The sequence below is a fragment of the Acanthochromis polyacanthus genome, chromosome 14, assembly GCF_021347895.1.
Source record: "Acanthochromis polyacanthus isolate Apoly-LR-REF ecotype Palm Island chromosome 14, KAUST_Apoly_ChrSc, whole genome shotgun sequence".
NCBI lineage: Eukaryota > Metazoa > Chordata > Actinopteri > Pomacentridae > Acanthochromis > Acanthochromis polyacanthus.
The window spans coordinates 18,262,809-18,277,675 of NC_067126.1; the positions used below are offsets into that span (position 1 = coordinate 18,262,809).

Sequence of the window (14,867 nt, forward strand, 5' to 3'; positions counted from 1 at the left end):
GAAGTATAATATACACACGTGGACAAAATTGTTGGTACCCCTCAGTTAAAGAAGGAAAAACCCACAATTCTCACTGAAATCACTTGAAACTCACAAAAGTAACAATAAATAAAAATTTATTGAAAATTAAATAATCAAAAACAGCCATTACTTTTGAATTGTTGATTAACATAATTATTTAAAAAAACAAACTAATGAAACAGGCCTGGACAAAAATGATGGTACCTCTATAAAAGATTGAAAACTATTTGACCAGAGTGACCTGATTAACTCAGGTGTGTCATTTAATTGACATCACAGGTGTTTCCAAACTCATAATCAGTCAGTCTGCCTATTTAAAGGGAGACAAGTAGTCACCCTGCTGTTTGGTGAAAAGGTGTGTACCACACTGAACATGGACAACAGAAAGCGAAGGAGAGAATTGTCCCAGGACATCCGAAAAAAAATTATAGACAAACATCTTAAAGGTAAAGGCTATAAGACCATCTCTAAACAGCTCGAAGCTCCTGTGACAACAGTGGCTCATATTATTCAGAAGTTCAAGACCCACGGGACAGTAGCCAACCTCCCTGGACGTGGCCGCAAGAGGAAAATTGATGACAAATTGAAGAGACGGATCGTTGGAATTGTATCCAAAGAGCCCAGAGCAACCTCCAAAGAAATTAAAGGTGAACTCCAAGGCCAAGGTACATCAGTGTCAGATCGCACCATTCGTCGTTGTTTGAGCCAAAGTGGACTTCATGGGAGACGACCAAGGAGGACACCACTGCTGAAAAAAACTCATAAAAAAGCCAGACTGGAATTTGCAAAAATGCATGTTGACAAGCCACAAAGCTTCTGGGAGAATGTCCTTTGGACAGATGAGACCAAACTGGAGCTTTTTGGTAAGGCACATCAACTCTATGTTCATAGACTCAAAAACCAAGCATACGAAGAAAAGAACACTGTCCCTACGGTGAAACATGGAGGAGGCTCAGTAATGTTTTGGGGCTGCTTTGCTGCATCTGGCACAGGGTGTCTTGAAAGTGTGCAAGGTACGATGAAATCTGAAGACGATCAAGGCATTCTGGAGAGAAATGTGCTGCCTAGTGTCAGAAAGCTTGGTCTCAGTCGCAGGTCATGGGTCTTCCAACAGGACAACGATCCAAAACACACAGCCAAAAACACCCAAGAATGGCTGAGAGAAAAGCGTTGGACTATTCTAAAGTGGTCTTCTATGAGCCCAGATCTGAATCCCATTGAACATATGTGGAAGGAGCTGAAACATGCCATTTGGAGAAGACACCCATCAAACCTGAGACAACTGGAGCTGTTTGCTCATGAGGAGTGGGCCAAAATACCTGTTGACAGCTGCAGAACGCTCATTGACAAATACAGAAATCGTTTAATTGCAGTGATTGCCTCAAAAGGTTGTGCAACAAAATATTAAGTTATGGGTACCATCATTTTTGTCCAGCCCTATTTCATTAGTTTGTTTTTTTAAATAATTATGTTAATCAACAATTCAAATGTGATGGCTGATTTTGATTATTTAATTTTCAATAAATTTTTATTTATTGTTACTTTTGTGAGTTTCAAGTGATTTCAGTGAGAATTGTGGGTTTTTCCTTCTTTAACTGAGGGGTACCGACAATTTTGTCCACGTGTGTATGCATTGAAAAAGAAACAACCAATAGTCAAAATTAAATATTTATGTAATATTTTTGAGAGTTTAACAATCAAAAACGTATCTACCCACCTCTTACAGTATGACTGTATGGGTGATGCTGAGCCCAAAACCTTTGCATTTGTATGTAACCATCTGCACACGACTACAATCAACTATTTAAAGGCAGCTGGATCTATCATGTGCCTCCTGCAATGTCTGCGGCCTCACCAATTGCCTACAATCAGATAAATCTTGTATGTATATATATACACTGATCAGTGCTAAAGGGGTTATGATAAAGTCATCACATGTGGCCTGTGTTTCATTGTCTACAGCAGACATCCTATGTGATTGCTGTGGATGTGTCAACAGCACCCGCCTGTGTGTCAGACAGCGATGACAAGTCCTGCACATAAATTCTATCTGACAGTGACACGGCAGCAGAGGAGATTGTGTATTTATGGGAATAGAATGAAACAGAAATGTTTTAATTGTACACAACTAAGAAACTTATTGGAATATACAGCGTGATTTCAAAGTTTTTCAACTCCTAAAAGTCATATTACAAATAGTGAGTCATGACACGGTTATCTGGCCTTGGCAGCCCTATAGTGTGTACCATCCACAACAAGCACCTCGTGTGTCTAAAGTTAGAAACAGAATCAGGTTTGGGACTGGGAATCCTGGCAATGTGCTGGTTTTAGGAGGCTGGATTTGCAATTGAGAGTAACTGTTGTACTGTTGGGCAAGACATCAAAGATCCATCAGATGGCTGTACTTGACTTCCTGATCTGGATGTTATTATTTCTGCACCCAGTGACCCCATTACCAAAATAACTATTATGGAATTCTGACCCATTATCCAAAGGAACATTTCTTCTTTCGCCTTGCACGTGAAGAAAAACTTTACAGAATGAGGTGTCATTTTCAGAATGACTTAAAAGGAGGAAATTATTTCCTCCCTTTTTGTTTGAACATTCCAAATATGTTTCTGGACTGTTTCACACCAGTCCTTTTAGAGAAGAACCCCTCAGGTGAAATATGCATTTCATTGCCAGTGTGTCTTGACTGTCTCAGCATGAGTGAAAGTAATATCATATGACAGACTGTTACTGTAGTGAGATAGCTTAGTCATTTCAGCAGCATCATGTAAGAGTTTTGTACAATCTTTTTTTGACTGTATTAACTGTAACATTTTGGAGTGGTTCCTTGAGTTGCCCAGTATATATTCTTTAATTTTCACATCACATGGTCTTGTTATCTAACTGTAGTCTACCTGAACTCCCTCTCTGTCTCCAGATCACTGACATTAACAGACGCATGTCCGCTATTGAGACATTCTTGAACCAGCTTGAGGAGAGGGTCAGCACAACATACGACCAGGTAAATCCACTACATGTCACATCTAATCACAGTCACCATCATAACTGAGGCCAGCTGTGCGGAAAGACACTTATGCAAGAAGGGGAGTGGACAAAAATCATTAAAGGGCCTGGCTAGAACATTTACATGTACAGAACCGTGGCAACAGACACGACAACAAGTTTGATCAAAAAGTAGATGAAGTCTTGGCACAGAAATGCACATATTCAAACATGTGAGTGACTGCTATATGTTCATACAAATGCAGAGTTCAATATAGAGACAAACAATCACACTCACATTCACACCTACGGACAATTTAGAATCACCGATTAACCTCAGCATGTCTTTGGACTGTGGAGGGCAAGCTGGAGAACCCTGAGACGATCCACGCTGCACAGGGAGAACATATAAACTCCGTGCAGAAAGATCCCAGGCCGGGACACAAACCAGGGATCTTTTAGCTGTGAGGTGGCAGTGCTAAAAACCGAGCCACCCAAGCAGCCCTAGCAGTCTACAGTGCCTGTAAAAAGTATTTACCCACTTTAGAAGCTTTCCCCTGTACTTACTTTTCAACATTCAATCATGGTCAGTTTAATTTTTCTTTTTTGACAAGAATTCACGAGAAGAAGCTATTTCATGTCAAAGTGAAAACAGATTTCAACTAATGTTAGTTGATTCAAAATGTAGCATGTAAAATAAGTAATTGCACAAATATTCACCCTCTTCTACTCAATATTTAGTAGGTACACAAGTGGCCACAATTATAGTATTGTTCATGTGTGGAGCCTTGCACATCTGGATGCTGCAATTTTACCCACTTCTTTGCAAAACTGCTCCAGCTTGGTGAGGTTGCACATTGATTGTGACTGCCCAGAGGAAAATTTTACTGCTTAAAGCTTGCTCTTCTACAACTCAGGAGACAAATTTGAGATTCTCATGTCAGCCTCATTTTAGTTTCTATTTTGTCTAAAGGTTTCTCATATGTTTCTCCTAAAATTCACTAGGAGAAATAGGTGAGACAGGATAATTAGAGGGAGTCATACTTGAGACTTGTGGGAGATACCTTGCTAATCTCAATACAGTGTGTTTAATGGCTCCTTTATTTCTCCTCTGGAAAAGAAAATGAACAATAGTGGAGCTTCTACAGAGCAATATGTGAGACTTACTCACACCTTCACATGAGCATGACAGACTTGGAATCAAACCCCGGTCTTCTGGGTGTGACACAGCCACTCTACCCACTGAGCTATGCCACCCTATGCATATATTAATCTGCACACACAAACCTTATAAATGCTGCAACAAATAAGAAGTTGCCAGGATACAGTCTAAACATCTTGAGGCACTTATAATAATATATGGTGACTTCAATCATGTCACCCTCTCCTCCCACTTGCCTGGATTTATCATTCTAAACACCACGGATCATCCACTCATAATATCGTGATGGGCCTCTCTCTGGACTGCAGGACGGAAAGATATAGAAGATCTTTGTACCCACAGCGATCAGGCTTTATAATTCTATAGCAAATAGCAGATGAGCTGACAGACAAATGAATTTCCCTTTTGGGATGAATAAAGTAATCTGAATCTTTATTAATTAATTTAAAAAATATCATGTGGATTACAATAAAGTCAACATGCTAGATGATTAAAAACAACCAAAACGTTGACCTGAGTCTGAGAATTCAATGAGCGCTTGTGGAGATCTCTTCATTTGTTCTCTCTGAGCTTAGTATGAGATGCATGAAAATGAAGCTGGGATGAGAACAGATTGAGTTCTTAGAGAGAGCTCTCTGATTTCTCTGCCTGTGATCACAAAGAGACACAGAAGTTGAGAAACTCTGAGAATTATATGAGAGCTTGTTGAGATCTCTTCTGAAACTTTAAAGGAGACTAAACTGAGATTTAGTGCATCTTATTGCTCAGGAGAAAAAAATGAGACACAGGAGAAATAAGCCTTAGTCTCAGTTTGGTGTAACACAGATCTCAAAGTTGTCTAGGAGAAGTAAATGAAACATTTTTGAGATCTCTTTTTGAATTTTCTTTTCCTCTGGGTGAACAGCTCTTTTCAAGTCCAGCTGCAAATTCTTTTTGAGATTGAGATCTGTGGTCTGATTCTGCCACTCCAGAACATTCCCCTTGTTGTCTTTTAACCACACCACTTTCTATGTAGCTTTGGCTTTATGTTTCGACTTATTGTGTTGCTGGAAAATACGCACAATGTCTTTCAGGATTTCCTTATTCTTTGCTGCATTCATTGTTCCCTCCACCTTTACAAACCTTCTAGGGGCTCATGTTGAGAAGCAGCTCCACCACCACCATCTCCCACTGTCTTCTGGTGAACTCTAGCTGAGATTTAATGTGACTTTTTTCCAACAGTGTCTTTATCTTTTCCACTCTCCTATAGAGCTTTGACTGGTGAAGAACAGACAGTAATTGCTGTATTCACAGACTCTCCCATCTCAGCTGCTGAAGCTTTTCACTCCTTTAGAGGAGACATAGGTGTCTTGATGGCCTCCCTCATTAGTTTCTTTCTTGTGCGGTCACTCAGTTCTTGGGAGCAGCATGCTCAGTGCACATATACATATGTTCCATATTTCTTCTATTGCCTAACAATGGATTTAAGTGTACTCCAAGGGATATTTAGCAACTTAGGAATTGTTGTTGTACCATCCCCTGGCTCATGCTTTCACAGAGTTGCTTTGAGTGTTATTTCTTCATGATGCAGTTATATCCAGGAGTACTGATTTACCAGTGGCTGGACCTTCTTTATACACAAATGTCTTTATACTATAACTTGAGACACCTTCACTGCACTTGGATGATCTTTGTTTCACTAATTGTGTGATTTCTAGCACCAACTGGCTGCACCTGTGCTGAATTTAGTGAGTCACTTAAATGGGGGTGAATACTTATGCAATGACTTTTTTTTTTTTGCACTTTATATTTTTGATTAACTGACAATATTTTGTCAAAATCTGTTTTCACTTGGTCATGAAATAGTCTTTTTTTTTTTTAAATTGTTGTCAGAAAAGCCTTAAAACCTTCCAAAGTGTTGTGAATACTTTTTAGAAGCACAGTAACAGCAACAACTACACATACGTGCCGGTAGATATCTGAAGCTGCCAGTGTGTCCATCTGCAATATCAGGGTGCAAGAGATGCTGTTCTAATGACCTAAGTGTTGTGGAGCATAAAAGTACAACATGTTTGAAAGATAAAAAGGAGCTCGTCAATTGAAGGACTCACAAACAAGCAACACAATTTTCTAGTTAATCTTATACTGAGCAGGTGGCCAATTTAAAGATGCCAGGATTGACAGAAAATACTCCTGTTTACATGTTGCATTATATTCCATTACATTTTGTGTCGTGTAATAGTGCAACCTGGATATTAATGTCTGTCCTATTCTGACATTCAACACTGATGTCTAACCTAGAAGTAAAAAAAAAACAAAACATAAGTGACATTATTAAGGTATTTAAAGCTCCAGTATAGGCAGAAATTATGAAAAGAGGGGGTGAAAACTTTGAAAATATACAGCCCTCCTCCTACTGCACATCCCTCTCCCCTGTCTGTTCGAAGCTTCTCAACCAGACAAACACATTCTTCAAACACACAAAGATGATCAAGATTAATTTGTGGCCTAACTCAAGATTTTGATCTCCATCTAACCCACCAGGCCACCACATCCTGCTCTCACCATGGACTTTGTTGCTCTTTATTTATTTTACAGCTTTGGGTGAAAATATCCACGATTGGCTGAAATCTCCAGTTATGAAATGCATTTTGTGTGATTTTTTTTTTCTTTCCCCAGTGATTGCAAGAACATGACTGTATCTCAGATTCACAGGAAAAGAGATTGACTTTTAGATAACGACTATTGACTAATTCTAATTTAGAAGACGATATCAGGGTTCTTTACATGAGATTTTTCAAAAGGATAAACCAAAAAATGATGCAGAACTATCCAAAGATTACGTACCGAATAACTGCTTAGACTGGTTTTAGCAGTAAGCATAAAGATATGCACATTCATACATATAAATAAATACTGTCAGTGTAAAAATGATACACAATTAGTTTTTTATTTTTAAATATGGAATTCAGTGCACCTTTACACACCAGCTGCTCCAGTATAGTCAGATAATGGTCAGCATTTCAAACTTGTGAACACATGCAATCTGTTGTCTAGTCTGCTGATAAAAACAGACATTTATGTGATTATTAAGCTTTGGGCCATTTCTCTTTACTAATGATGAGATGTTTTATTTACACCTCATTGTTCTTGCAGTCTGGTGATGAGAATAGACACATGTTACCTATTTTAATCCTCCTCTCATCAGCCATGGTGTCTCGTGTAGGTTTGGTCTCTGTTTTTTAAGTGGGACCTGAACTCTTAAATCCACACCAGCATCATCACAGATTGAGCCAAGCCACAAAAAACAGCAAACCGTAAATGAACACAGAACTTAAGCTCGCCCACTAATTAGTGACTACCCAGCTTCAGATGAGAGCATTATTTATAAACTTTAGATTTCCCTTTCTCCAGAGGCAACACACAGCTTTAATCACTTTGCATTCTAACACATGCCCCAGTGGTTTTGTCAGAGCAGTGTCTGCACGCAATATGTCTGTGTTAATGTCCATGTGATTACTATAGTAATAAGAGAGTTCGCCTGCCTTCATGCATTCATGTTCTGTAGGATTCATGCCTGACTGCAGTAGGCAACATTTGCACTTACCAAATGTTTCTGTGTACATTATGTTTGAATTGATTAGTCTGTGTTCTCAGCCTCCCAAGCACATTATGATCTGTCTGGTTTTGGACTGTGGAGGACACAGAGGAAACCAGAAAACGTGCAGTCAACGTTCATTCACTTAGGCACCATGCTTCCTCATTTGAGCAGTACTTTTTAAATCCAGAATCACTCCCATCAGGTTTGGGGAAAGCCAATGAAGATCCAGAGAATAAGCTTTCACCTTAGCTGTCTTACACTTTTGTCAGATACATTATATTTGCTCTGTTTCTATACACCAACCAGGCTCCTCCAACTCCAAACAGCTCCTCTCCTCCTCCTCAGTGGGAAAAAGTAGATCTAGAAGAGCAGCAGCTCAGACAGAAGCTTCATGCGATGACGGACAACATCAGCGACCACAGTCTATCCTCCGATGAGGACGAGACCAACAGACCAGAGTTCCCCCAAGAGATTCCAGTGTGGAAGAGCCCACAGATGGAGCCTAAGCCCTCCAGACTCCCTACCAGATCAACATCCATCATAAACAATGGAGCCTCTACACTTGGGGAGGAGCTGTCTCAGCAGACTGATTCTCAGAAGGTATTTGTGGCAGAATTGGATACAAAAAAATTCTGTGTTCACACACAAACATTCATACTTGTTTACTGGCAGAAGGTTCAGCAGAGGTGAACATGGTGAACATCTGGCTTCTGTACATACTAGAAACAGCATGGCTCATGAAATTCCATACCACCTCTGCTGGAGCTCAGTTCAAGCACACACTGCAGTCGTAAATCAAGTCATCCAGCCTGAGCGTTTATTTTTCCTCTGCCACCATTTCACACACATTTTCTGAAACGGAGAGTGGATTAGAGAAATGACATCCAAAAGGCTGCTGTGCTAAGTTGCCTGGATTGTTTCACTAGCAGCTCCACTGATCTGGTGAGTCATGATATTGTTTTTGACATCACTCAACTTGTTCATTTTAGGAACTGTAAGTATTACATAACACTAGCTCGTAATAGCTGGAGGGCAAACCAAGACCAAACTCATGAAGCCTAACTGTCATGTTAATGGAGTGAATGGAAAGGTCAAAGGTCACTTGTCATGGCCTTCTGATCACCTGATGGTCTTTATTTTCAGTTGTGCTCATGAAACTGTTTCTGCTCCATTAGCTCTATAAACTCCAAATGACAGAGTGCTACTGCCGGATAGGCAGTTTGTAAAATAAGCAACTGTCCGTTGTTGAAGTGATAAATCAGAGGTGGTTCTGAGCTCTGAGAAAAAATCTGCTCAGAGGTCGTCCTACCTGACCTGTGAGTCATGTAAAACATTTATTTTGCCCCACAGTCACACTTGACACCCAGTGCTCCTCCCTCCCTTATAACAGGGCTCCCCCTGTCGGTATAACAATTTTTAAAAAAAGAGAGAGACACACCATACTTGAGTTGACAGCTTGCTGCACTCTTTCAATGTATTTTACAAGCCTGGTGTTTTGACCAGATTATTTTTTGTTGTCTGAAACAGGAAGAACAGGTGATGTAGCCTATGCACTTGTTTGTTTTGGACAGGGATGCTGGTGCTCTAATGACACCCAGTGGTTCTGCTTGTTGGATGTAGAACTTTGAAATGCCAGAAACCTCATCTGTGACTGCTCCTCTGAATCATACGTAGCAGTATTTTTATATTACTGTTGGAGAACTACTGCAGAGGAACCAACTCATTATTTTTTGGCTGAAATATGTGGCCGTACACCTTTGATAAGCACATTTCTGCCCAATCTCAGTCAAAACAATCAATATGTTAAGAGGAACTGTCTTCTTCTTATTATTATTGGTATTCACATGCATTTACTTCTCACATAAAAGTCTTAATATGGCTTCAATTTAATTTAAAAATAAATGCCTAGGTTTTCTCATCCAAATTAAATTTTTGCTATCCTGTTCTACCTTAATATTTCTCTGCAGACAAACCATTTTTCAGATAGTCCTGAGAGGCAGGAGCTCCCCCTAGAGGACGGATCAAAGGCCAGCCTCAGAGGTTCAACAGCAATACTCAATGAGCTGGAGGGCATGGTAGCTCAGGCAGCCGCCAATGTCCAGAACGCCAAGAGTGAGGTAAGGAAAACCAGAGGCTGAGTTAGGCTTTGCTGGTACATGAAATGATATTAAAATGGGCTGTCTGATAGCTGACTGGTTAGGTAGCCTACGGTATGAGTGTCGATGCCCTGAGCAGCAAAAGTCTAGTTAGAAACCCAACTGGCCAGACCGTTTACTGCATGTCCTTCCACTACTCCCTTTCCCATATTCCCTGGCTCTTTTCATTACCTCTGTCAATAAAGGTGCACATTGCCTCTGTCAAAATTAAAAATTAGACGAAAGATGTAAGCCTTTTTGCCCTTTCCCTTTCAGGTCTCGTACATAGAGAACAGGATTGCTGCCTTGAATGCTGCTGGCATGCCTGTGGACAAAAGAAGGAAGGTAATGACAATTAATTTCTGCTTTGATTTTAGTTGGTTTCACAGTCAGACACACATTTAATTCTACTGCCTTGACTCAACAACATCACCCAGTGTTCTTGGATATGGGTCTTAATTCCATGTTCCCAGCTTGTCTGATTTAAATCAACCAATCAGATCATTAATACCTTCTAAACCTTTGATTCATTTGTAAAGTGTCAAGGTGCCAAAACAGCTGCCTGGCCATATGGTTTCCCACATTCTGACATTTCTTTGTTTTTTGTCTTTGTCTCCTGCTTTGGTGTTTTACAGTCTGCAATTCCAATCCAAGCCAGAAGACTTTCCCAGAACTTTCCCACAAGTAAGAACTGACACTGCTGCCCTTCAGCACGATCCCCAGGGTCTCCCGAGTGACTCAAAACATCTTAATCTCGTTAAACTCAAAGAACATGATGATCTACTTTGTGAACAAGTGAACACTGCGTCTTATTGCATAACGGCTTTTATTTTCCACCTTCATAGCACATACTCAGATTCTCTACGTGGAGATTTACCACAGCTATGTTGTAGTGTAAATAGAATATTATTTTCTTATAATTTTTGCGGGTATTATGTTATTTTTCATTCTTCTCAGTCACAGAGAAGTTCTTTTGGGACAATCTGGAACCAAATGCTACTGTAACTTAGACTCTTGACTAGTAGTTAAGAAGGCGTAGAGCGTTTCTAATTCACTTACTGTAGAAGTCCCATGACTGTAATTTCTGAATATCCCCAGGTACCAAATTTGCTTCCAGTTTTTGTCTTTGGACCAGAATTCCAGAGGAAACCGTAATCTGACATCTTAACTGTGCTTTAAGAAAATAGAGCAAGTTCAGTATGTTTGTACAATGCAGTTGCTGTATGTTTCCAGACCAGGCGGACAGGTTTGTGAGGAACTCCCTCTACAGGGGCTCCCTAACACAGAGGAATCCAGTGGCAAAGCCAAAGACCAGGGCTACCAGTGCGGTATGACCCACTCTATGGTGCTGGGTGCGGTGAAGAGTTCATTTCCAAAAATACAGAGCTGTCAAAAGGACCAGACAAAAAGCTTTGACAAAAATTTTCAGGACAAAAAAAAGAAGAAAAAAAGAAAAACAAATTTAATCATTCTCTGGCAGGTTGATTAATCTGACGAGCCTGGCTTAATGCTGAATGCTAACCTTAAGGGATATTTGTATTTTGGAAAATAATCATTTGCTTTCTTGCCCTTAGCTATATGAGCAGATTGATTCCACTCTCATATTTGTTTGTTACAGAAGGGAGAGAGCTAGAGTCAGGAGGCTGAAGCTTGGTTTAAAGTGTGCATAGCTAGTCCCAGAGATTATGCTGTAGGCTGCAGATGTGCACATCTTTAAAAATGTAAAAAGTTTCTGTCCTGGTGTCAGCAGAGATCACACTGAGGATGCTAAACAAAAGCTATCAGTAGTTTTCTCCTCTTCACTTACAGACATCCATAAAAGCAGTTGTACTACAAACCTTTTACTCACCACTATGACTTATTGTTGTCAATGTACATAAACACAGCAGTCACACAGCAGTTGTTTCCTTTTCAGTAAGCTGAGCGTGATTCTGGTTCTCTGAATCTTTGTGTGTAGCTTACAATCCCTCCCAATCACAAAATGAATAAAAGAATCCCGCAATGTTTGAAATGTGGAACCCAAAAATAAATCTGATTCTATACTGAAGTACATCTGAACACATCTCCAGCACATTAGGAACTCTAGCTGCTCCCACCCAAAAAGCCATCCTGCACATAAGCTATTGCAAAGTCTTTGGACAGAACCAAGTGAGCAGTTTCTGTCAGCCTGCTTGTTAAACCAGACGACCAGATGGAGCTTAAAATTTCAAATGCAGAGTGGTATCAGTCTCCTCATTTAACTTTCGGCAAGCAAGTGACACTATGTAGTTCCAAAAATGATTAAAAAACTAATAAAAATAGTTCTGTCAGGTAGGTGCAAGGTTAGAAATGAACTCTTCATGTGGCCTTCTGATCACACTGGGCTTTGACTTCTTTTTCTGACGGCTCTCCTGGTGGTTGGTTTACAAATTGGCTTGGTTTTGGGTTGAAACAATTGTGCTTCCTTAGGAATTTTCTGCCTCTGTTTTGGTAAGATGTGCAGATTTTATGCTAATATGCAGCTCAAAGGGGTCTGCAAATGAAATGTATTCCCTCAAATGAGAATCTGCGTCTTTCACAGAGAATCGTCAGGAAAAGAACTGCTTTTACAGCTGATTCAAGTTCTAAACTCTGAACAGAACCCCCTCTTAAGTAGATTAGCTGTGCATCACCAGTTTCCATCTAACAGGTTAAAAATAAAGAAGAGCGCAAAAAAATAGTTCACCCCTCAGGTCCTGTCTTCAACACAACCCGTGATCCAGAATCCCAGTCATAGCCACAGTATGCTCTCACTTGCCTTTGATTATCGCTTTTTGCTAGTGCTTACTATTCCCAGAATTCTAGTGAACTTTTTAGAAACAATGAGAAAAAACATGCTGAAATGTGCTGATTTTCTCTTTCATGTGCCATAAACATGGTGTCAGTTTCCTGTTACTCACTTTTCTTCAGCCTCGGATAATCATTCACAACCCTCGCATCTCACATGACTTTTGTTATAAATAGGTTTTTCAAAGGTTATTATAGGCCTATTCCTGTTTCTGATCTTTTTTGTCACTCACTTTGAAATAATTATTTCATTTACCCAATCAGCGCATGAAATGGTTGATCATCTTAAATGATAATTAAACAGGCAGTCATTTCCTGTCTTTTTCTGTCTCTCTCTTCTTGCAGAAACCAGTCATGACACAGGACTTGTGAGGAGGAGGCTGAGTATTATCTGACTGAATAGTTTTTCTTGTGACCACACTTACTATTTTATACAGTTTATAACACACTGTAACTTTACAGGAGTGCATTTAAGTCTATTAAAGAGATTCCGGTATAAATTGTACCAATTGTCTGCTGAGGCAGGACTGCTTCCCATTATATTTAAAACGGGTCCTTTTGATATTGCTGTTACTTTATTGGAATAGATCCAGACTTTATAATATATGATGAAGTTACTCTTACATGTGATGTACACTTACACTGGACACGCTTCTTAAAGTAAGCTCAGTTGCATGCATTACCAAGCAAGTTCATGGATTTGTGTTAATCTAAAATCTTTAGCTGGTTAATTCAAACGTTACACAGAAAAAAAATACAATGAAAATCTTGTTTTTACATTAAACAGTGGAAGGGAGTACACCCCTATTCAACATCGCAACAATGTGTCACCTCTCAAAAGCAGGATTATTTCTAACTTGAACACTAGATAGATTAGACACTTGCTTGTTCCTTGGCAGAAAATAGCATGAATAAACTTCGCCTAACCCTAACCCTTTGCTATGAATATTGGGAGCACAGTTTAAATTAGATCATGAATAAATAGGGTAAATATGTTACAAACATAAACTTGCATAAACCTGGCCATACACCAGAGTGAATACATAGTCCTGACAGTGAAGCACAGAAGTTTGAGTGTGATGTTGTGGAGCAGCATGAGTGCTAAAGCTGTTAGGTAGATGACATTTATAGATAGTGCCATGAACATATCCTTCCATCATCTATACACCGCTTAATCCTCTATCCCAGCTGACTTAGGGTGAAGGCAAGGGACGCCCTGGACATGTCAGCAGTCTATCACAGGGCTACACATAGAGACAAACAATCACACTCACATTCACACCTATGGACAATTCAGAATGACCAGTTAGCCTCAGCATGTTTTTGGACAATGGGAGGTAGCCAAAGAACCCAGAGAGAACCCATGTATGTAAAGGGAGAACATGAAAAACTCCATGCATGATATTGCAGAGGTGTACTCCCTTCTGTTCCCTACTTCACAGATATTTTAGCCAGTCCCAAACCAGCGCAATAACAGACTGCGAGTCAATCTGCAACAATTTGACATTTCCAAAATCTTTTTGTTTGTGATGTTCTGTAGATAGCTTTAATATTATTTGGTTCTGGCAATGTAAGAATGTTAAATTGACTGTAAAATTGGACTGTCATATTGAAACCAGCAGGTCTAAACTGTAAACCTGAAGGTTTCTGTACTGTGATGAACAGGATTATATCTCAGATATTTATATTACACTTGTAAATTGTCAGCTAAAATACATATACGCATACCTGAATGCATCAGCTTAAACAAAATCTTGTTATACCTGCGTAATCAGTACTTTAATGTTCACTTATTGCATGTAAAGATCAACTAAAACTGAAACTGAAATGTGCAATTGAATATGCTAGTAAAATTGACTTTAATTTGACTTACCATATGAATGTTTGTTTGTTTGAAGTTTTGACACACAGAGATAAGTCATGTTCACATCAAGTGAAGTAGTTTTAACAAAACAAAACATTGTGGTAAGAACAAATGTTAAACAGTGAGTTAGTGTCGGCCTGTTGGCACTCGTCACTGCCTGAGCAGTTTTTGTTGGAAGCTAAGGGCATCTCTATTAATTTGGGTTTTTTCTGCCTTGCTTCCATGCAGATCAGTTCCAGTTCTGACATATTTTATATCTGTCTTGCACACACCACATGTTTAAAATCCCCTCACAGATTTAAAAAAAAA

At 39.5% G+C, this 14,867-nt stretch overlaps 1 protein-coding gene across 1 annotated transcript in view; it reads left to right on the forward strand.

Annotated features, from left to right (window-relative positions):
- mlphb (melanophilin b) overlaps positions 1-14,567 on the forward strand; it is a 49,124-nt gene extending 34,557 nt beyond the window's left edge. The window contains exons 10-16 of the mRNA XM_022196477.2: positions 2,948-3,031; positions 8,061-8,354; positions 9,722-9,871; positions 10,166-10,234; positions 10,525-10,573; positions 11,123-11,217; positions 13,040-14,567. Of these exons, the coding sequence (XP_022052169.1) occupies positions 2,948-3,031; positions 8,061-8,354; positions 9,722-9,871; positions 10,166-10,234; positions 10,525-10,573; positions 11,123-11,217; positions 13,040-13,066 (768 nt within the window). The 3' untranslated portion in view covers positions 13,067-14,567. The remainder of the gene's footprint in view (positions 1-2,947; positions 3,032-8,060; positions 8,355-9,721; positions 9,872-10,165; positions 10,235-10,524; positions 10,574-11,122; positions 11,218-13,039) is intronic.
- The last annotated feature ends 300 nt before the right edge of the window (positions 14,568-14,867 follow it).